Source organism: Colossoma macropomum, unplaced genomic scaffold, assembly GCF_904425465.1.
Source record: "Colossoma macropomum unplaced genomic scaffold, Colossoma_macropomum, whole genome shotgun sequence".
Classification (NCBI taxonomy): domain Eukaryota; kingdom Metazoa; phylum Chordata; class Actinopteri; order Characiformes; family Serrasalmidae; genus Colossoma; species Colossoma macropomum.
The window spans coordinates 23,000,898-23,025,279 of record NW_023494805.1 but is presented as its reverse complement, the minus strand read 5'-3'; the positions used below and the strand labels follow the sequence as shown (position 1 = coordinate 23,025,279).

Here is a 24,382-nt window from a genome sequence, read left to right as displayed (position 1 = left end):
ACTTTATTTCTCAAACTCTTTGCATATGCAGTTAAACCCTGGTTAAGTCATAATTGTCAACAAATATTTAGTTTTCATGTTCATGAAGAACCTACATGTAATATTTAGCTAAATAAAACTCAGCTGTTTAACCACGCCAATGCTAACAAAGTAGCCATAGGTTGTCAGGTATGCTACCACTGTCACATTTTTGCAAAACCCCACAGATTTCATGCAACCTGTTTACTCTAAATAATAGCACGAGGAAATACTAAATAAATAGTGGCAAAATCCAAGGCCTTCATTTAATCATGTAGAGCTTCATCACATTCATGGAAGAAAGGGAATGTTTCACTAGCTTTGTAAACAACTTGTCAGTCTGTCAGACTCAACTGAGCTTGACCATGTAAACATCATTCCCATGGAAAAGAATTTTGACTTGTTGAGAAATATTAACGATAGCAAATTGTGGCAATCTTATAACACAAAACTAGTCTTAATTTTAAACAAGCCTTTTGCAAACTAGACATGAGTCAAATTATAATAACCTGTTTAAATCTGGATTGTACCTTAAATACAATATGCCTGTAACATAACACCCAAGCTTGGTGCAGGTTCCTTTGTTGGCCTTGGATCACTTATCAGACTTGTTTGACAAAGCTTGCTTTGAATTGATGGACCATCACAATGTGTTTCACATCTGAAAGGCAACAGCAGAGCCTAGAGTTGCTGCCTGCACTGAAAGGATAGAGACTCTGCAAGTAGTATAATGCTGCCTGCCTTATCATAGATCCTCGCAGCTGCACTGCTAACTGGACTAATTTAAGAGTTACTCTTTACAAAGAAATGAGATCTAACCTTCCATAACTTACACATCTCTTCTCTGCGTACCTATGTCCAAGTCAAATGGGCCCTGTTTACACCTGGCATGAAAATGCATCCCATCTCTGGATGTTGTTCACATACGCATTTAAAAGACAAGGGCAACTGTGTTTCTGATTGGAATGTGTTTGGATCTTGCTGTCCTGCTGCAGAGGTAATGAAGCACACACTGTGACTGAATTTGTGCGTAAATGCAATGCAGCCAATGTGACTTCATTCATGGTATAACACCACTTGCGCTCTCACCTCTCTCATTTAAGATTTTTTTAGGCATCTGCATCTGTTTACAAAGGTAGGCTTAAGAACACAAAAGCTGAACATTTTTAACCCATTTTTTTGACTGTGCTTCAGCTGTAGGTGCTAAACTAACATACACTATAAGGACAAAAGTATTGGGACACATCTTAATCATTGAATCCAAGTGTTTCATTCAGTCATGTTGCCACAGATATAAAATCAAGCACACAGCCATGCAGTCTGATTTCACAAAGCAAGGCCCATAAAGGCATGGTTGGGTGAACTTGTGGAAGACCTTGATGGCCAGCACAGAACCCTGACCTCAACCCCATCGAACACCTTTGGGATGAACTAGAACAAAGATTGTGAGCCAGGCCCTCTCGTCCAACTTCAGTGTCTGACTTCACAAATGCTGTTTTGGATGAATGGGAAAAAAAGTCCCACAGACACACTCCAAAATCTTGTAGAAAGCTTCCCAGAAGAGTGGAAGCTGGTATAGCTGCAAAGGGGGGACCAACTCCATATTAATGCCTATGGATTTAGAATGGGATGTCATAAAAGCTCTTGTAGGTATAATGTGTAGGTGTCCCAATACTTTCATCCCTACAGTGTACTCAGCTCACCATTGTTTTTTTTTCTGTGTAACTTCAGATGCCTGGAATGCTCTGTCTTGTGACTGCGCATTTTGTCTAGGTCAGATGCTTATCAGATCACGATTAGATGTTAATGCCAAATGTAAACAGGACCTGTATAAAAGCAGCGTGTGCAGAACAACCCATGAGTGCACACACACGTAAATCTCTTTAAGAACGCACACCAACAGATAACCAAGGCTGCTACGCTGCTTTGGTGAGCTCATCTGCAAATTCTGCCATGATGTCATGGACCCAGATGTCTCGGTCCTCCTGAGATGTGTCCACCAGGAAGACGGTCACCTTCCGGTCCCAGGGATGCGCTGCTTCTTGCACCGAGTCCAGCTGGGCTACTAGAGGCTTCTTCTCCACATGGTTTCTGAACACAATGGAAGCCTCTTCAGACCACTGCCTGGGTTTCACACCTATAACCACATAATAAAGGTTAAGAATGCATTCTACATTTGAGGCCTGGAATAATAGTGATTATGTATAATGTATTAGTGATGTAAATGTGATTTAACACTGATTACATTCAAGAAAGGAAAATCTTAAATTTCATCTTCAATTGATGCAATTCATTTCAGTTTTTTGGTACATTCAGAATAGTTTTTTAAAAACAACTTAATTACACAACAGAACACACCAATATTTTTGGAGGATATTTGCACTTGAAAATAGCCAGATAATAGTGCCTATGGTGAATAACAAATACACTTTGTTTGAATATTATTAACATTGATTATAATTATATTTAACATTTTAAAATCAATGCAGTTAAATGACCACATTCACATCAATGCCTATTTACACCCCTATAATGGATACATTGAACCTAATTTAGAATATAGTCAAAAAGACTGGAGAGCCATTTTTAGGTTCTTCAGCTTGTCAAATCCCCTTTTTAAAAAAAGATTAAAAATAAATCTAAATGTACTCTAATATCTAATATAAACAAGGATTTTAACGCAATATCTTTTTTTAATCTCATCTTGCAAAAATGCTTGATACAAATTACATAACAGGTTTGTTTGCACCATTAGACTCTGCAGGTGTAACAGATATTTAATCTTACATTGAATCTTATTTCCCCAACGTTCCATGAAAAGATTGTTTCCTAGTGAGGAAAACTACTCTGTCACTGCAACTGGTCCATTGTACACTTTATATTTGAGACAAATAAGCCCTGGTATTGTATGGGTAAAACTAATGCCTTATGGATGGTGGTTCCCGCAAGCAGAACTGCTAATCCACAAAAACATTTGTTTGAAAAACATGAGCCAAGGTAAGTGAGAGCCAACTCAGCCTTTAAAACCAACAAGTGTAAGCAATTTGGCATCCAGAGATTTCAGCTTGGTGGAAATATTGTTCATAGCTGCCACCAGATGGCTCTTTTTTGCTACCAATTTTGCCTCGTCAGTTACAATGTTCTAAAAAAAAGCTAAAAATACAAATATGAGGCAAGAAGAGTTGATCACTTTGTTTTTGAGAATATGCATCATTTCGCAATAGCAAAATGTCCATCCACTTTACTGAGTATACTATTTTAGTAAAACTATTTGAGTAATTACACACATTTTCACAAAGTGTAATGGCTTCTTAATTGGATTTAAATTAGTTAACAGTTCACATTTTTAAATGTTCTCCATCATTTTGTCCTGTGATTAGGTGATTTATAGCTTATTGTATAGAGAATTATCTCCTCCCACAACACTCTGCTTTGTCTCATGTTTGTGTGTTTATCTGTATCCAAAATGTTCAGTTATACAGAAAAAAACGTGATTTCACTGTGTTAACAGCCACAACAATGAAAAATAAATAAATAATAATAAAAAAAAGTAACTAAGTGGAGATGAGGAAAAGCAGAATCGTTCTCTCAATAAACAAGCTCTTTACCTGCTAGTTGAGCAGTGATGCCCTGGAATGGGAGTTGGCGGAATTCCTGGATGAGAGGTCTCAGCAGAGTGCAGCTGACCAGCTCATGTTTGCCATAATCCAGCTCATAAACAGACACCAGGCCATTTGTCAGAACTCCCTTCACAAGCACTCGATGCCAACTGTAGACAAACACACACAATATAATGCTTTATGTATTAACATGTATAACAGGCTTTCATCTAAATGTGTGCCCCCCTGTAAATGCCTTAAATTCAAAGTGTTCCACTACCAATCTGCAAAGATTCAGATTGTATCTTCTATAAAGTTGCATAGCTGAAGCACTACTGAGGACCAACTAAGATCTTCTGACCTTTTAACAGTCTCTAAATGATGTAAGGCATTACAATAACGTACATCAAATAAGTAATGGTCTTACAACAACCATCATAAGGAGTAAAACTTTGTCCAGAATGACATATGTAAGTATAGGACACTTCCAGCTAAATACACACTCACTTGTTCTCCACTTTGGCCGCATACACCTGGTTCTTCTCCACTGTGAGTGGTTTCTCTTCGGTCTTGTTATAGTACAGAATCATCTCTCCCATCAAGACCACCAGCTTGTACATATCCTGCCATGGCTGTAGTACAAAATGCCCTGGGTGACATGCTACAGACACATAAATGTCCATATTCTGCCCTACTGGAGGCAGCTCCAGAACAGGTGGAAAAGCCAAGGTCCCGGGCGGGGTGCTTGGAGGTGTGGAGCGGGAGCTTGACTGGGGTGACACCTTTTTTAACATTTGTGGAGCCTTGCCTCCTCCATTGCTGCTTGGGCTGGAAGTACCAGTGGAGGCTGTGGTGGGTGGTGTTGTGGGTGGAGTTGTAGGGGGAGTAGGGGTCTTCAGAGGGCCCTGACTGCTCAGGAAGACATCCTTCTGGTGCTTCCACAGATCAGAGTCAGCAAGCTGGCGGTTGAGACTGCGGCTAGGGTCATGGAAGTTCTTACTGGTAAACAGGTAGACATGAGCCAAGCGCTTGCTCTCCTCCACCTTGGCAATCTGGAAAAGGAAATTATAAGAATGGATGTAAGTTTAAAGCTTTCTTGTATATTAGTGGAAGTCAGAGTTATGCTAACCACTTATATTTACCACATATTTAAATTTTAAACTCTATTAATTCAATCATTTATTAATAACCATCTATTTAAATTTAAAATTCATTTAATTCATGGTACCATTTAGTGCTATCAAATGATACAGATTATGGAAACCTTTGAAGTCATTTTTATTACCAGCAATGACAAAGGAACATAGTTTTCATGAATTTTTCTAGTAGCTCATTGAAACAAGAGGGAAATGTTGATGTGGAGGTTCTTTTCAACTGATGCCACATTTGTAAGTAACAGAAGAGATATTTTAGTATGATCTGAATTTGATGAAAAGTTGTTATTGTTGTGCATTTCTTCACATCGACACAAATGGAAAAACGTCTAAAGCACAGATATTAATGTAGTTCATATATGAATATAGACAATTACATAACTAATTAATAATAATAACAACAACAATAATAATAATAATAATAATAATAATAATAATAATGACTATTATTATCATAACTAAGTGCCCTCAAGCCGATTCTGATTCCTGGTGAGCAGACAGTGTTTATCCAGAATATCCTGCCTTCTGTTTGGGTCTTTAGACTTCTTAAAGGTCTGCTCATAATTCCTCTGATCGTCTCCATCCATCTTGGTCCTGGCCATCTTGTTCATCTTTTACCCACAACTATTCTGAGCGTAGTTGTCTTTTTCAATGAACCAATGAAGTCCAAAATAAGATTTGGTTTGACTATCTAGCCTTGGAGTGAGAGGTGAGGCTTGATTCAGTCAAAGATCCATTTGTGTGTATTTTTTGCCATTCAAGGTCAAAAGTCTTCGCCATCAAGTTCAAAGGCATGAATATTTTTCCTGTCCTGCTTATTAATAATTACATTAAAAGTAATCATGTAATAAAATATATAGCAAAATGACAGTAATAACTGTGACTCCTGAGCGTTAACAGGGTAGGGATATGTAATATACCATATGAAACATTAATTTACCAGTGGAAAGTGCTGATAGTGTATCTTAAAAAATCTAAACTTCCATTAATCACAGCTAGTGCTTGTAATGAGATTTAGCATTTAAAAGGACTGGCCTTCAAGCTGCAGTCATTGCAGTGTAGTGCTGTGTCTCTCAGCCACTGTACAGCATCTGGAGTCCATGAGCCCACACTTACAGACAAGTCCGCCAAACAGCACTTAACTGCCTATGGACAGACAGACAAAGAGAAATCCACATAATTCCAGTGTTTATAGTGAGGCTCCAAAATCTCTAGTGTTGAAATAATACCCACAGTGTTGCATTAGTACCAACAGTGTATATTTAAATGCAGCTGGACATAAATAAAGACCAAGAGTTAATTTTGCTCCAGACATGCTGTGTATAGATCTACACACAAACTGTCAGTATTTACATGACTTACACGAACACTTCATGAATTAGCTATTAGTTGTTCTCTAACCTGAGGTGGGATTGAGATAAGGTCACGTAGGAATGGGGGTGGGATTTCCCTCAGCTCAATGACCTCAACGGATGCCTGGACCCCCAGATCCACAAACAGAATGTCCAGCACTCGGGTGCCATGCAAGTTAGTTATCTGAATTCAACATGCATAGACACTGCCTTAACAGGTTTACAGTAATTTGCTTGATCACATGAAACCAACAGTAATTTTGTATCTGCTAACTGTCTGAGCTAATGGATTATTACAGATAAATATAAAGTCAACTCCTTGCAATGATGCAATAAAATCAAAAATACCTGAAACTTGTATACATTAGATTCTTTACATTACCTGACATACATTTTAAACACATACAGTAGTTTAATAAATACAATAATTCATACCAGTATTTTAATGTCGTAATAGAGCACTATGATTTAACCATTCTCATTTTGACATTTCCCATTTCTCTCTCATTACTCAATTCAAACATTTGGCTACATTACCACGCTGACAAGCTGACACTCTCTTACCTCAACACGGGACCATTTTCCTTTGTAGCGTGCCAGACAGCTTTTTCCACAGAAAGGTCTAGAAACTAATGATTCTGATGTAACCTTTCACACAAGAAAAAAAGTTTGCAAAATGTATACAATGGCATTACTAGCTAATTACAAAACAGTCAAGTAAGTAAACTTAAAAACTACAACATTTCATATACATTTTATATGATACACTGAAATATTTTGTACTTGGCATATTTGGTCAATTTGACACTATTAAGTGTATTCTTTTCATATACACTAGAACAATAGTGAAGGCTATTTGAAGTACACCATACAGAATTTATGCCAGCAGCTCGCTGTTTACTAGCGATTACCTAGCTCACGGCTTCTAATCTGATTACGCCCTTTAATCACAATCTGTCTGTCCCTACTCGCACACCTCTACAGAGGAACAGTCTAGTAATAATACACACGCACACACTGGCTATAGCCTTTGCACCTGGGAGTGAAAATAGGTCTCTGTCTTCTCCAGGATCTCATTGAGTTTGGACAAGCCTCGAGATGGAAGCTGGCAGCAAAAGGTCCCATCTGAGCACACGCTGGTCACGTTCACATTCATGTAGGCACTGTTTACCTAAAGGAATAAAATACATTAAGATTTAAAAGGCAGCTTTTGCCAGTGATAACTAAATTAATTTAATTAAAAAAACATTACTTCTCACTCATAGCTGACTAAAATGATTGAGAAATTTTGTCAAAATGCAGAAATGTTGTCACCAGTGCCACTTCTAAACCTTCAAACGATCCCACATTTGTGTTTGTAAGTAGAAAAGGAACTTACTACAATCTGAGTTTGCTAAAAAAAATATTACATTCTTGTTTTGCAGAAAGAAAAAACTATCCTTCATGTATTTGTCTTTTTTGGCACTAGAACGAATGGAAAAGATGTCATAAGTGAAGACTCAAACCTATTGATACGTAATATAAATCAAATGCAAATGTAATTCATTACATTGTTTATCATGGAATTAACTATTACCAGTACTACTAGTACTATAGCAAAACAACATTCCTAACTCGAGACATCTAGCATTTAACGTACTTCTCTAGACTTTATCACAGATCATGTAATGTAGTTGAAATGAGATGAATGCAGAGATGTAGATGAAGAGATGGAAGTTAAAGAATGCAGATGAAACCACGTAAGGAACTACACTGGCTTAGTTGATGTTATAATATTTTTGGAAGCCATGCTGAGTACCTGTAAAGGGCTCTCTAAAGACTTGTCTTGTAGGGCTTTCAGGCAGGCAGCATTGATATTAACATCATCATCCTGCGACGTGTCATATAACACCATCAAAGGAATGTCATCCCGCTCCAGGATCTCAGCCAGTAAGATTTTACCACTTGCCATGGAGTCAAACTTTTTCAGCACAGCTGGTTCCTGAGAAAAGGGCTCAAGGCCTAACACATGTGCAGACACACACACACACAAGCACACACATCCAGTGATATCAAAACCACATAAGCACATGTGCATGAAGGGCATGACTGAGATGAATGTATATTCCTTTCACAACATAAATTCAATAAATTAATTCTGAAATTAAACTTACCAGCCAATTTACATTTAGTGGCTTGGAAAGGCAGTCTGAAAAACTTCTCATGTAACTCCAGCAGCTTGCTTTTACTAATGACCTCAGAAAAGCCATGATCCACATAATAAACCTGCAACATCACAAATTATTGTCACCTTAAGTACTTCGAGAGATTATATGACCTATGATTAACTATCCAAGACCGATGTAAAGATTGAGCTTTATAAACTACAGTAATTCCTCAACGCACCTTGACCTTGTCTGACATGACCTCACAGACTTGTGCTCTGAGAATCTCTTCCTCTTCTTCAGCATGAACTGCGGTTAGTTGGCCTGATGAAGGTGAGACCAGGGGTTTCTTCGTGTTATCTTGTGCGTAATATTCCTTCATGTCATCCTCCAGCTTCTCCTGGGCCTTTGAATATCCCTCACCTATATATCTGTTAACAATCATGCATACATGCTTACATGCTTACAGATTCAAGGCTTCCACACTATATTGTATTTATGGAGGAATTATCTTATGTTATCTAGATCAGAGGTCCACAAGTCTCTGCACATGTGCACGTCTTGCCAATGTTATCTGGTCATTTTTTATAATGTTAACAAATATTCCGTTATTGTATTAAATAAAAACAAATTACAGAACCTAAAACTTTGCTATGACAAGGCAACAAGCCCTTTTATGTGTGATGTCTATAAGAGTCTGACAGTTAAAGTTTTAGCATAGCTAGAAAAAGCCAAGTTAGCCTAGTTATCCATAGGAGCTTTAACTCACAGTTGATTATGCTAAATAAAAGGCTAGCTTATTAACTGTCTGAATACTTTTGGCTTACCACATAAACATTCAAAATGCGACGTTAGATAATACTCAGAGATTATAAGTTCAGGTTGTGCCCACTGTATTGTACGGACCAGTGATCTACAAGAATAGACAAAATCAGATGATCTTCCTTTCACCTGAGAACAACGCTATTGGTGCTGTTTGCTTCCACCACCAGCACTGAGGGGTACTCCTCCCTGGGAATGAGTAGAGGGGGCACGGCCTGAGAACTGAGACGTCTCCCTGCCTCCTCTCTGGCCTTCATGTCAGCCAAGTCTTCCCGGTTGCAGTTCTCATCTTCTGCTGCTTTCACATATAAGATGGCCCTTTTGGGGTTGTCTGGCATGGGGTAGTCTATAGTGCAAATATCTGACAGCAGGGGCAGGTTGTTGAGAACATACTCTGGCAGCTTAGTTTTGTAGGTGTCCTGGTAGAGTTTAGGGAGAGCGTGAGCCCACAGACCGCTGCTGTACTTCAGAAGGAGCTCGCCTAGCTTTTGCTTGACATCCGCAGACAGAGCTGTGGGGGAAGTTGGAGGGCTGGATGTGGAAGTTGGGGGTGTTTTGGGTGCTTGCTGTGTCTGGCTGGGGGACTTCTGGAGAGATGGAGATTTCCCGTCTGCAGTAGGGGGCACACCAGGGCTAGGCGGGGTAGTGGTTTGGCTAATGTCTTTAGCAGGGTACAACAGTAGCTCCTGAGGTTTGCTACTGAATGGTTTCTCAACCTGCACATTACAGAGTAACAGTTCAGTGACTCAAAATCATGATCAGTCCAGTTATTATGTGAAGCTGAAGAGTCAGTGTACCGCTGAGTGTGTAATTACACAGTGAACTCCTCTGATCAGAATCCACACAAACATGGTGCCGTCAATTTATCTGGGAACACTTCATGTGCACATTGTATACTCTTAAGGTTCATTAAAGAAAATCTCATAATTTAAGGGAGTAAGCCATAAACCATTTTAGAATCAAGAAGTAAAATCATTTTTAATGTAAGTGTAATTGCAGTAAATCTATCAAAAGTCATGCTTCAGCTGAACTCACTGTGCAAATGTGCGTCCACTGTTCCAGATCTTTTAAGGCTTCACTGGGTAGGTCTTGCTTGTATAGCTCTCTGTATAGTTGAGGAAGTTTAGACACCCAGAAGCCATTGCTGTGCTTGCTCAGAACCTCTCTGAGACGGGACTGCACCAGTTTGGGACTGTAGGGGCTTGAATGGGGTGTCCTGGGTTTTGGTGGAGGGACGTTTTCATTCAGGCTGGTAGGAGCTGGAAATATTCAGGGACATCATAACAGAAACACAACTATAATGCTATGAAGAATTTCTTAATACACAACAACTGAAAACAAAGTAAATTAAATCTGTTAGTAAATATAGTAGTTTATTACAAGTTTGCGTAAAGTGATGAAATCAAAAGGCAGATCTAGTCAATACTACAGGCATACACAAACGCATACCCTTCTTGATGAATCCACTCTTCATAGTCACTGCAAACATTTAAACAGAGCTAGCTAACAGCTCCAAGTTTGCCTCAGGCTGGCTTTTTTCATGCCCTAATGAGGATCCCATACACAACATCTTCCCAGGAGGACATTAAATGGCAAAAGCCTGAAGCCTTGTTGCAGCCTTTAAAGGGGCTCCTTGTGGAGAAGAAGGCCTGATTTAAACCTTCTACACTGTTCTTTTAGAAAAAAAAATATCTCTGCTTACATTTGGAAAGATGAAATGAGAATTCTACATAAACACTATATGGCCAAACGTATGTGGACACCCCTCCTAATTATTGAGTTGAAGTATTTCAGTCACACCCATTGCTAACAAGTGTATAAAATCAAGCACATAGCCATGCAATCTACATAGACAAATACAGGCACTAGAATGGATTGTACTGAAGAGCTCAGTGACTTTAAACATGACACTGTCATAGGATGCCACCTTTGCCACAAGTCAGTTTGTGAAATTTCTGTCCTGCTAGATCTGCCCCTGTCAACTGTAAGTTCTTTGACTGTGAAATGGAAGCATCTAGGAGCAACAACAGCTTAACTATGAAGTGGTAGACCATGCAAACTCACAGAGCGGGGTCACCAAGTGCTGAAGCACATAGCACCTATCCTCTGTTACATCACTCACTACAAAGTTAAAAACACCTTCTGGAAGTAACATCAGCAAAAAAAACTGCACATCGGGACCTTAAGAAAATGAGTTTCCATGGCAGAGCAGCTGCACACAAGCCTGAGATCAAAATGCACAATGCCAAGTGTCGGTTGTAGTGGTATAAAGCATGCCATGACTTGACTATGGAGCAGTGGGAATATGATCTCTGGAGTGATGAATCATGCTTCACTATCTGGCAGTCTGATGGATGAATCTGGGTTTGACAGATGCCAGGAGATCACTACCTGCCAGAAAGAATTGTGCCAACAGTAAGGTTGGTAGGAGAGGGATACTAGTTTAGGGCTGTTTTTCTTCCAACTTTGTGGCAACAGGTGATGTTCCAGCATGACTGTGCCCCTGTGCACAAACCGAAGTCTATAAAGACATGGTTTGAGGAGTTTGGTGTGGAGGAACTCAAGTGGCCTGCAAAATACCCTGACCTCAATCCCAGTTGAAAACACCTTTGGGATGGATTGGGACATCAACTGCGAGTCAGGCCTTCTCGTTCTGTGCCTAATTCACAAGTGTTCTTTTGAATGGGCACAAATACCGACAGACACTCCCCAAAATGTCATGGAAAACCTTCAGAGAAGAGTGGAGTGTTATAGCCGCAAAGGTGGGGCAACTCCACTTTAATGCACGTGATTTTGGAATGGGATGTCCAATAAGTATAGGTAGAAGTATAGGTGTCTGCATACTTTTGGTCATAGAGTGTATATTTCTACTCAAGGCCAAAATCAAGGCAGTGACTCACTCACCATGGCTCTGTTGAGGATTTCTAGACAGGTGGGCATGTACTTCTTTTTGGAATCTGGATGGCAGGGTCATCCTTTTGTCTGATCTGAAAAAAGTTAAATGAATGACTCTGTGCTTTGGAGTTGGGACACATGGGTATCAACGCTTCTCAGCTGGAGGCAGTCAAAAATGCCAGAGGCAAAATCACTGTGTTATTATAAGTGGCTCCACTTCCTCCATACCCTAGTGTTTCAGACTAACTACATTCCTTCACAAGTTCAGTACAGCACATAAGAGCTGTGTTTGGAACCCATCCTGGTCCTACCTGGCCTTTCAACCCCCTCCTGAATTTGAACAATGACTCATATAACATAACACATGCTGCTTTAAAATTTGGCTGCTAGGCAAAGAAATCTCATGGATGTTCTTTATAACACACAATAAATAAAAAAAAATATGGTTCAGAGTCTAACTCTGTTAATAATAATCAACTATAAGGTTATGACACATAAATGTTCTTTTAAAAATCTCACAATGGATGTTCATGAACTGTGAAGTAATCAGGATTTATGTCATTGTTGTAAACTGAAATGTGTCTGGTTCCCATTTCAGTAAACTGTGGTGGCACGAAACTGTTCTGTATGAGTTAGATCAAGTAGACAGGGTCTTATTTCATTTGATTCTAGGTGTCAGATGGACTGAGCTTCCACCAAACGCTGTACCAAAGGAAAAATGCTGATTCATTGCAGACTCATTTAGAATGGCTAATCTGGGAGAGAATGGCAGGAGGATTAGCGACCCCAGCCCACAAGCTCAGCGATGCTACCCCCAGCTCTCCACACTGCATTGTATGTGTGCCACAGCAAGTGATACACAAAACACCCGAAAGGGTGAGGTCAGTTGTTTGGTCTGAAAAGCACTGGCTGATGGCTGGAGTGATATTCGCAAACGCACAAACACACAAACACCCGCACACACATACACACACAGCAGTGTTCAGTGCACTGCTGAATAAGCACCAGGCTCACTCAACACTCAGCTGAACCATACTCTGCAATTCTGATTCGAGTCAGGGAATGTCCAAAGAGAAGGGGGAGAGGAGAGCAGCAGGGGGAAGAGAGAAAAAACAGAGGAAACAGAGAAGCCTCTGAGGGAGAAAAAAGTGAAAAAAAAAATTTATTCCTCCATCAATTCTCATTTCTCTTATTAGCTGACTGCCTCATTCTCAAGTCTTAATGCCTTTAATAAAACACACCTCCTTTGCTGTTTATGACTGTAATTAAACCCTAAGGGAGATATGTGGGCCCACAATTAATTTGCTCACTTTTCTAACTACATAACTCATATTAGTTTCAGAGTAGTTGCTGAATAATACGCAACAGCTACTGAATAACACAGGGTTAAACGCTAACATTTATGTAACTGGACATTTATTATAGTCTGCTTTTCTCTACTATATTTTCTTTCCTACCTATCAGAGGGCAGAGTAGGTCTTCTGCTGGGTGTGTTGGGTGGTGTGTGCTGGGTACTATGGTGTTTGCTGCCTCTCCCATCAGGCTGTGACTCTCTCATGCTTCCCGGGCGAGAGTCACCATGGCCCCCCGGGCGACCCCCACCGCGTCCCTGACGACCCCGGTGTTCAGGCTGCCTCAGAGACGTCCTGGGCTTGGCTACAGAGGGGATAATCTTCAATTAGAGACTTAGTATAAGGTTAAAAGCCAGTATGTATGGGTGTGTGTGTTATGAGGGGGATTAGTTTAAATTGCTACGAATATGTGTTTTTCTGCAAGTTATGGGTTTAAAGAAGGTAAAATAAAACAGATTATGTCAAGAGGCAAAACGGACCAAAATACTATAAAAATTACAAAAACAGTTATTTGAAATCGTATTAAATTTCTTTCAAATTTCCCATTCAATAAGTGGGTGTAGTCAAACTTCAAAGTGCAAACATAACCGGTGCATTCTCAGATGTGAACCATTTGAAAGCTCCGTAAACGCCCTAACAGGTTGTGAAAGCCACAATTTTCCTCAAAACAAGACATTAAGGGCTCTCCAAACACCCAGTTTAAATGTCTGACTTAAACACCAGTGGGAGTACACAAGTCAAACAACTAAGTCTTTTGACATGCAGTGTCTCCTTCCAACATTGCATTACATCATCAGTCCTGTCATCCAACCCCTGACTGCATCATACATTTCAGCAAGTCCTTGCAACAGCAGGCACATGCTCCTGCTTACAATCACTATAACATGACTTCATACCTCTCTGCTCCACTGTAAGACGATGACATCGTACCTTCCAACCTGGCACAGATTAGAGCCTTCTGCTATGCAAAGAGGATCAATAGAGTCAGCACAGCGATAATGCGTATAAGTCTTCTTTCCAATCTTCACTGAACGAGCAGAGGTACATACAATGTATTACCGGCTGGTGTGTTTCTACAGTAAATGCTCCGCAGGTTGCCAGCCTCAACGAGAGAGAGAGAGAAAGAGAGAGAGAGAGAGACAAGCTGAAGAAAGAAGAGGAGTGGAGAGCGCAGGCGGCAGAGACGCTGTGTAATAGAAGGAAAGAAAAAAGAGACGATTTCTTTGTCGAGACCAGTGCCAGTGCCAGCCAAGTGATGAACCACTTCATTCAGCTCTCTCACCTCTGCTCCGTCTCTCTCTCTTTCTCTCTCTCTCCTCCCTCTCTGTATCCCTCTGTAGTGAGCAAGAATACGGCTGCAGTGTTTCTGCTGTATCATCATACAGCTTCGGCGCTGCACTGAGATGCTGATCCAGAGTCAGTGTGCAAGCTGAATCTGCCGGAGGAGGCAGGAGGCCAGCAGTACTGGGCACAGACTTCCAGATGGCCTCATATCCAGCTTTATTCTTAGCGTCTCCAGAACTCTCCTCACATCCTCAGAGGAGTTTAACTAGGACACATTCACAGTAAAGCCGCCCAAAATGTTCAGGGTGCACAACAGAAAAACCTTAATAACAAAATCCTGAGAGATCAAACAGACCACATTCTTGTTCCACAAGAATAGTCATGTTCATAGTGTAAAGTGTTTTTACAAGAGTCATGATAAAGTCTCAAGAGAAAATTCTGATTCATTCAAGCATCCTGTTAAGGCAACAAGTGGTAAACTAGATCCATGTAAGTTTTCTTGCAGACACGGTTGTAGCACTGTGGATGCAGTCATCACTCAATCACCTCATTTCAAACCACACACAACCCAGAGCACTTTTCTTTGTTTTAATAAAACTGCTCATAAAATATATCCATATCACATTACCAAATATATCAAATAGCATATAAACCTACTCATCCTAATATTTTACTGCCAAAATGGCTGTTAGATATTAGTCCCCATTTTGTTCACTGGTATCACTCCTTTCTTACTAATATAGTAAGAATTAGTGAAAGCAACTGACACTGTCCTATCCTATTATTATTAATGAGCTAATGAGTAATGAGCCACTTAAGGCCACTTCAATTTACTGCTGCTATTTACAATATACACTGATAACTGTTGAGGCTGCACACCAAGCGTTCATTTTCAAATTCTCTGATTTCACCTTATTATTCCTGTTGACAGAAGAGGATGGCTCTAATTTCTCTAAAACAAATTTCTGACATCTTAGTCAAGGGGTGTATCTAGAATACCCTCATTACCACACCTTAGAAAACAGAGGAAATTATTTTTGATCTCTTTACTGATTTACACCCAACAACTACATTAATTCATACGGAAATATGGAAAACACACATTTATTTTATATACAGTAATATACAGTAACATATTTACTTCCTGTGCAGATTAAGATTTTTGGGGGCTTAAAATCAAACTTTACTTTTAATCTTCACTTAGTTTAGAGCTTTATGCAATACTTGATTGCATAAAGCATGAAGTTCTGGAAAACTTACTATTCAGTAACTAGTGTAAATGATTCAGTAGCTACTATGAAACTAATTTGTAAGTTATGTAGATAAGAGAGTGTGTAATTGAACTGTTGGCCTACATACAGACCCTTGCAGTATAAGGGGTTTAACTTAAAGCCAGGCTGTTCAAAGTAAGATGGAGATCCGCCCCTGAAAGAGTTTTCTGGCAGCGTACTTTCTCACATGTGTTCTATAGTAAATACTTAGTTATGCCTTCAAACAAACGGTTTTCTAGCAGAGTTTTATCATCCAGCCTTAAAGTTTCTTTACTCCTCAATCAATTACGGTCTTGAACTAAGACAGTGTGACCACTCTGAGGGATCCAATCACAGAGCCATGTGTGTTTATAACCACTCTGGAAAGACCTGATATAATGCAAAACACATTTCAAATTAGGAATCAGACAGTAAATAGCAGCGTTATCATTAATTGTGAAGTAGAGAATTATTTTGTATTCTTTATCATTAATGCTATATCTGCCAAATAGTCAAACAGGATAAAAAATTATGTTCCAAACACTGTAGTATCTAAATTGTCCTCTACTGTTGGCTATAGAATTAAATCTCCAACACATAAGGACTGTGTTCTTCCCTCTTACAGCCATTGCAAACACTGACACAATAGTTTTAAAAAATTTCATCTGGTTTACCATTTAACACTAGAGGGGCAGAGGGTTTGACTCTCATCTGGCAGTTGACCACCTGCGGCCGGCCAGTCTTCTTAGCCGTATGCTGACGAGCCATCAGCTTTGTAATATGAGCCACCTCATTCCCCCCTGTAGCATAACACATCACCTGAAGAACAGGGAGAGAGACAAAAGTGATCAACCTCACTTTAATTTATGTCTGAGCTGCAATTCAAGTCTGCTAAAGAACTTGCATGAAGTCTAGCAGATGACTACAACAAAAAAGCACAACATACTATTATAAATACAGCATATGTTACTCCAAAGAGTGCATGGCAAACACTCTAACTGGTATATAAGGACGTGTTATGGGGGATTTCCACTCTTTCTCCTCCAGCATCTTCTTATTATCCTTAGTTAAATCTAAGCAGGAATTTTATTTCATCTTCCCCTCTGAGCCACTAATCTGTTCAGGTATTCTAGCAGAAAAAAATCTCAGAGCAGTTGTAGCTCACCTCCCCGGAGCGGCCCCTGTCCAGACGCACTACAGAGGGCATGCTGTGCAGAAGAGCGTCCAGTGTGGTGTGACCCAGCTGTTTGTGGGGTATGGCTTCACCCGTCAGCTCCTTATACTCAGCCTGCAGGCGAGACAGGGACAGCCCACTCTTAGTGGACTGCAGAACTGCCCGCAGCATCTTCTTCACCAGCTCCTCATCTGCCATCTTATAAACACACAAAGAATGATCACCTACAAGGGCCACAGACTAAATGTACTTATGCTTCCTATTCATCTGGAAAACAGTAGATGAACCTAAGTACAATATAATTGCAAAAGCAATGGATGATTTGATTGATTGTAGTGTCACCATAAAACTCTTTTCATGAGCCCTTTAGGTCAGAGTGCAAATGTAAAATCGCTCACAAAAAAGAGGGCTTAACTAACCCATTGTGTACAAGATTAAAACTCGCTTAAACTGACAAGATTCAGATAAAACCATTCACTGCTGATCAGCTACACAGCCAATAAAAGACACCAAGGTCACTATTGGTAATCTTAGAAACCTTAAACACAGTGACTGAATCAATGATTTACGTGGACTTTAATGGCTTCTATTGTCCTGATTATCTAAAACAAATAAAATTATTGATTCCAACAGGTAATCAGACAAGTACACAATGTCAGCCAAGTAAACATCAAAAATGGCAAACCAAATCTCAGGCAATGCTGAGGAAAGTTACTGTCTACATGAATATCTGAAAATACGTGGTGGTAAGTCCCATCCGAGTGGTAATTTAAAAAAAAAAGTCCTGTCGTGCTCACATAAACACTACAACAGCCACTCAGTCTGCCTCTGCTGGACTTTATGCGCTAGTAGTTCGGTTCTGCCCTTAAATACAGACTTTCCTCGATGCGTTGCACCTTGCTAAGCAAGTAAACACGTTTTGCGATGAAAGGAAAGTGAAAGTGGCTCTCTTAGTGGCGATCCAGTAAAGTGTAAGATACAGTGATCCGTCGGGCATTAAGTATCGAGGACAGATGACAGAAGACACACCCTGGAAAACAGTGCAGCTCGCCTAGCAGCCAAAGTTCGCACAACTGTCAGACTATTCAGCAGACGACAGTAGAAGTCTTTTTAATTTTTTTAATATGTGTTAAATTCGAAAACATCCAGGTTTTTTGTAAAATACTGAACGCACGTTTAGTTTGAGTTGAGGAATTTGTGTAGAAGTGGTGACGTCAGCCGGCGAGTCCACAGCTCGGGCTTCGGACACATTCGCTATCGTTGCCATGGAGAACCGAGCTTCAGCCGGGCTTTATAACCGACGTAAACACCTTCATCATTCAGGCAGAGAGGTTTTAGTGAGAAAGTACCGGCGAACTGCACGGGTGCACCGCCGGTATCATAAGACCGAGTGAGCGCCCTACACTTGTCACTTATCCTGTCACACTTCTTCGAAGCCTTATCTTTCGAGACAGTCAGCACGGCGTTAATGAAGATAAAACCCAAACCCGAATGAAGTCAGTCACTAAAGTGTCCTGTGTGGGTCTCTGTACGTATGCCTTACCGCGCTGTCTGGCTCTCAGCGGCTCTCTGTAGCGTCTCTCCCCGCCGCTCCGCTCTCCCTCGCGGCTTCACCGCCTCCTCTCCGCGGCTCAGCGGCTCTGGGGGAACGGAGGCTCGCGATTGGCCAGCAGGGCACCATCATCATCGCCTGCTAATTAACCAGAAGAGCGCACGCGCAGTGCTAGCACAGCAGGACTGCTCTAACTCTATTCACTGAAATAACATAACTCATTTTAGTCGTTTTAGACTTCTGTTATTGTTATAGAGCAGCAGTTGGCATCCACTTTGTAAAGCGTCTGTCATAATCAAATGATATGGTAATTTTAATCTTACTAATTTATTTCACATGTTATGAGCAGGTAGACCCGGGTCATTATCAAGAAGGATGGAGACTATGGTTCTGTGTACACTCAAAGAACTATTTGCATGTTGAAATGATTCTTTGCATGGCATTTATTCTTCAGACTGATGGAGAATGTGTTTTTTTCTGTGTAGAACCTTCTTGAAAATAGTTCCATACAGTACAAAAAAGGATCTTCTACTGTTACAAACTAGACATTGTAACTTTAGCATAAGTTTATGATGGAGAATGTGTTCTATATAGAACCATATAGAACACATTCTCCATCAATCTGAAGAACCATTTCACCATGTAAAGAATGGCTCTTTGAGTGTTCATGGTTCTCTATGGAACCATTGTCTTAACTATAAAACCCTTGTTGAGAAGATAAGCCTCAGGCATCAAACACTAAATGTTATCCATTTATTATGGTATGTTCATAAATTTCAGTGATGTAATAGGAATTCACACACAGAAAAAGTATAAACTTTGGGCACTTTTAGTTTTGCTCCCATTTTGGGTTTGATAAAAAAAAAAACATTCTTAGGAATGTGTTTTGCTGCTACAGGCAACTGGTGGTAACACCACACACTATTCTGTTTCACGATCAATCCTGTATTTTTGAGATGTCAGTGAAATCTTTTTAGTAAGAATTGTTGCGTTTATATTTTTGTCCAGAATACTTGGAGCTTACAGAGTGAAACAGCTGCTTTACTTAACTGTTTCCTCTACTGCACACATGATAACGCTAACATGCTAATTTAACTGACTTAACTGTTATGGTAACTGGTACTGTTTAAGGTTCTATCTGACATTTTTGTCAAAATTAAGTTATTCACATATTCTTATTCTGTGGCAACTTCATAACATTATGTGAGGTGTTTTTTTAAGTTGTATGCATTTTTGTACTCTTTATCTAGAAAACAAAAAGGTTCTATCTCCAAAGTCAAACTCTAACTCAGTTCTACAAGTTTCTATCTGTGAGCCAGTCAGCACTTCAAATACTCACATGAGGACCAATCAGGTTCTCCTTCTTTTTCAGTGATAGCGGGAAAAGTTTATAAAATTTTATTAAACATGAAAACATGTTGCTAGACATTGCCTGTCTTCTTGCACTTCTTTAAAAAGTCTTATTGTCTTACATTTATAAATGTTAAGCCTTGAATGTAATTAAATAGTGAACATTTTAATTGGGGGTCTTAATTACAACATAAACATTAATTTTGTTCATTCATCCATCTTTTCCTTCTTTCTTTCTCCCATAATAAAACATTTTGGCGCATTACAGTCACATTTCGGATCTAAAAAAAAAAAAAAACTTCATACTGCCTTTACACTGACCTGCTGCACATACTTGCTGGGATAGTTTATTACAGTAGCTGGCTGCTATCTAACCTAAAAGAAACTTAAACTAATGCTTTCTACCTAAAACTGACCTCTGCACTGGACAAAATATTTAGCACTGACCTTTATACCTATATATCTATCAATCAAAGCTCTTTTGAATAAGAATACGATTATTTGTCAAGAAATGTCATTCATTAATAAATAAATAAATAAATAAATGAATAAGTTATAGAAAGCATTAAATTGAACTTTCTGACAATCTGAGGTCAATGTTGCTCAGTAAATACCATTAGCTGACAGCCATGTTCATCTCTTAAACTTAACACATTATTATAATTCAGTTGATATATTTCAGATGAATTAACATTAAACAATTGTTTTCTGTTGCGGCACTAGCCATTGGCTTGGGCTCGGGCTCAGGCTTGAACTGAAATCAGAATTTTAACATAAGAGTGTGATTGAAACATACAGTGGGGTGCGAAAGTTTGGGCAGCCTTGTTAATTTTCCTGATTTACCTTTATAAATCATTGATTGTTTGGATAAAAAAATTCCGTTAAATATATCATATAGGGGACAAACACAGTGATACTTGAGAAGTGAAATGAAGTTTATATGATTTACAGAAAGTGTGCAATAATTGGTTAAACAAAAGTAGGCAGGTGCATAAATTTGGGCACTGTTGTCATTTTATTGATTTCAAAACCTTTAGAACTAATTATTGGAACTCAAATTTGGTTTGGTAAGTTCAGTGACCCTTGACCTCCATACACAGGTGACTCCAATTATGAGAAAGGGTATTTAAGGGGGGCAATTGTAAGTTTTTCTCCTCTTTGCATCTTCTCTGAAGAGTCGCAGCATGGGAGTCTCAAAACAACTTTCAAATGACCTGAAAACAAAGATTGTTCACCGTCATGGTTTAGGGGAAGGATACAGAAAGCTATCTCAGAGATTTCAGCTTTCAGTCTCCACTGTGAGAAACATTGTGAGAAAATGGAAGACCACAGGCACAGTTCAAGTCAAGGCTCGAAGTGGCAGACCAAGAAAAATCTCGAATAAACAGAAGCGAAGGATGTTGAGAACAGTCAGAGTCAACCCACAGACCAGCACCAAAGACCTACAACATTATCTTGCTGCTGATGGAGTCACTGTGCATCGTTCAACTATTCGGCGCACTTTACACAAGGAGATGCTGTATGGGAGAGTGATGCAGAGGAAGCCTTTTCTCCGCCCACATCACAAACAGAGCCGCTTGAGGTATGCTAAAGCACATTTGGACAAGCCAGCTTCATTTTGGAATAAGTTGCTGTGGACTGATGAAACTAAAATAGAGTTATTTGGGCATAATAAGGGTCGTTATGCATGGAGGAAAAAGAACACAGCACTCCAAGAAAAACACCTGCTACCTACAGTAAAATTTGGTGGTGGTTCCATCATGCTGTGGGGCTGTGTGGCCAGTACAGGGACTGGGAATCTTGTTAAAGTTGAGGGACGCATGGATTCCAATCAATATCAGCAGATTCTGGAGATCAATGTCCAGGAATCAGTGACAAAGCTGAAGCTGCGCCGGGGCTGGATCTTCCAACAAGACAACGGCCCTAAACACTGCTCAAAATCTACTAAGGTATTCATGCAGAGGAACAAGTACAACGTTCTGGAATGGCCATCTCAGTCCCCAGACCTGAATATTATTGAAAATCTGTGGTGTCACTTAAAGAGAGCTGTCCATGCTCGGAAACCATCAAACCTGAATGAACTAGAGATGTTTTGTAAAGAAGAATGGTCTAAAATACCTTCAGCCACAATCCAGACTCTCATTAGAAGCTATAGGAAGCGTTTAGAGGCTGTTATTTCTGCGAAAGGAGGATCTACTAAATATTGAGTTAAGGTTTTTTTTTGGTGCCCAAATTTATGCACCTGCCTAATTTTGTTTAGACAATTATTGCACACTTTCTGTAATTCATATAAACTTCATTTCACTTCTCAAGTATCACTGTGTTTGTCCCCTATATGATATATTTAACGGAATTTTTTTATTCAAACAATCAATGATTTATAAAGGTAAATCAGGAAAATTAACAAGGCTGCCCAAACTTTCGCACCCCACTGTAAAACATGATATTATTTGTCAAAGGGAAATTCCACCATTTTTTTCAAACTTTCGGCATAATTCAGTCTCTGAGTTACTAAGAAACAGTAAACAAAGTCATTCAGTCGGTAAACAAAGTCATTCAGAGTGGTTTGATGACAAATGGTGCATTGTAGAGAAACTTACCAACTTGGATTCCTTCATAATGGTAGTGATAGGAACCAGTAATCACAATGTCTACACACAATTATAACCATTTTATTTGCTATTCAAAATGACCAGTAAACTTGTCTCATCTGTGTTTTATAAGTAATGTTGATAATGATAAAATAGTTGTAAACCTGAAAATCTGGGGACTGTTTTGCATACAACAGCCTTCATGTACCCCTCTGCCATGAATTTATTTTTATTTTTATGAAATAAATTTTAGGCCTGAATCTTATCTTAAAACTATTGTAAAACAATGTCTTAACATCAGGCAGCGTATTTAAAACCACCTTGTATAATAACTTTCTGAGAGGTAGCTTTCAGAGGCTTCGATATCTGGTTCCTATCACCACCACTGTGAACAATTCTAACTTGGTAAGTTTCTCTGCAATTAACTATTTTACATCAAACCACTCTGAATGACTTTGTTTACATTTCAATGACAAAATTATGTAGAAAATATAAATAGAAAATCTACGGGGTCACCATCAGGTCTTAGCAATATTTCACTGCCTCCCTCTGGTAAAGAGCACTCATTACAGTGCTAAAGATAAGGATTGGCCAGTAGTCAAATACTCAGTACATACACCTATGTACACAGTCTGAAAACAGGCAGTAAAGATTTCAGATGTCTGTTTCAGTGCTCAGTTGTGGAGAGCTTGCTTGATACCCTAGCGCTCTTTTGCATTTATATATCCACAGTGTCAAAATGATGTCACTAAGACACTAATCAGCTAGTATTTAAGTCTTTGGTCTAAAGGAAGAAATAATTCCACATGTATAGTATGTTATCATATAATACCATGGTATCGTAGTTATATGAAAAGTGAACAATGGTTTTCCTTTCCTGCTGGGTTCCAGTACTTTTAGCAATTAGTAATTCAAAGCATCAAAGATATGAGGAAAACTGAACGTAAGAAAAAGGTTTCAGACAGACATACATGAGCACACACACACACACGCACACACACATACGCACACACACACTCAAGCACATTGCAAATGTTTTGTGTAGGCCTCACTGTGTGGGTCTTTGTTTTTTTTAGCATTTCTTCCCACACTGGCACCAGTCAGAGATTATCAGAGAAACATGTAAAAACTTATAGCATAGTTTTAAGTGAGAGAGAAGTTTAGATCTGTCACTACTGATAGCATTAGAGTTGTGTAATCTACCAATTTAAAAAAAAAAATAATGGAGTAATCAGGATTTTTCATATCAGTAGGCCAAACAAATAGGAGGCCAAAATAGATTTAACAAAACAATAGGATTCAAAGACTGAAAAGGATCAATTAGGAAGTCTATTGTTGCTATACAAAAAAACCAAAACAAAACAAAAAAAAAAACATGTATCTCCAAAATAGCAGCTTTACAGGAGAAGGGAAACATGTTGTTAAGTAATTGGAGCATTTTTATTGGCTCATTCATCATGAATTTTTTTAAACAATGTACAGAGCAGCTAATGAACTCAAATGATGTAGAAAAATCAATTTAAAATAATTGGACAGAGACTATATATAAGAAAAAGCAGCAATTCGTATTATAATAATAATATAAAATGAAATATAAAGCAATATATTTCTTTTTAGAAAGCTTTTTTGAAATTCACTTGTACCATGAGAAGGTAACTTTTAACTAATATATATATATATATATATATATATATATACAGTGAAATAATCAAGTTTAACTGATGAATTGTGACATCATTATTGATGGTCATGGGTTCGCAAACATTTGGTTTGTGGTGGGCTGAGGGTCAAAAAGGCAAAACAATATACAAATAAAGAAGGAGGGTAAAAGGTACACTATACTCT

General features: G+C 39.1%; 1 protein-coding gene across 2 annotated transcripts; it reads right to left on the bottom strand.

Moving 5' to 3' along the window:
• Nucleotides 1-255: 255 nt before the first annotated feature.
• On the bottom strand, nt 256-18,673 carry tdrd7b (tudor domain containing 7 b). Of its 2 annotated transcripts, none has more exons than XM_036596469.1 (17): nt 18,588-18,673; nt 17,036-17,242; nt 16,545-16,689; nt 13,442-13,640; nt 11,994-12,076; nt 10,125-10,348; nt 9,219-9,805; nt 8,509-8,698; nt 8,277-8,388; nt 7,922-8,124; nt 7,160-7,294; nt 6,688-6,771; nt 6,173-6,307; nt 5,807-5,917; nt 4,125-4,669; nt 3,627-3,787; nt 256-2,155 (listed from the first exon to the last, which is right to left on the bottom strand). In XM_036596469.1, the coding sequence occupies exons 2-17, from the start codon at nt 17,240-17,242 to the stop codon at nt 1,935-1,937; spliced, it is 3,342 nt and encodes a 1,113-aa protein (XP_036452362.1). In that variant the 5' UTR covers nt 18,588-18,673; the 3' UTR covers nt 256-1,934. The 2 variants fall into 2 exon arrangements, with proteins under 2 accessions (XP_036452362.1, XP_036452360.1); XM_036596467.1 differs by lacking the exon at nt 18,588-18,673 and adding an exon at nt 17,775-18,035.
• Nucleotides 18,674-24,382: the final 5,709 nt, after the last annotated feature.

What these genes read in the sequence shown, in the direction of transcription:
- tdrd7b (XM_036596467.1), bottom strand. Translation starts at nt 17,801, where the DNA reads ATGGGACTTACCACCACGTATTTTCAG. An exon ending in TGCCCCTCTAGTGTTAAATG is followed by an intron (nt 13,641 to 16,544) that starts GTAAACCAGATG and finishes TCCCCTCTGTAG; the next exon opens with CCAAGCCCAGGACGTCTCTG. An exon ending in CATCACTGCTCAACTAGCAG is followed by an intron (nt 2,156 to 3,626) that starts GTAAAGAGCTTG and finishes ATGTGGTTATAG; the next exon opens with GTGTGAAACCCAGGCAGTGG.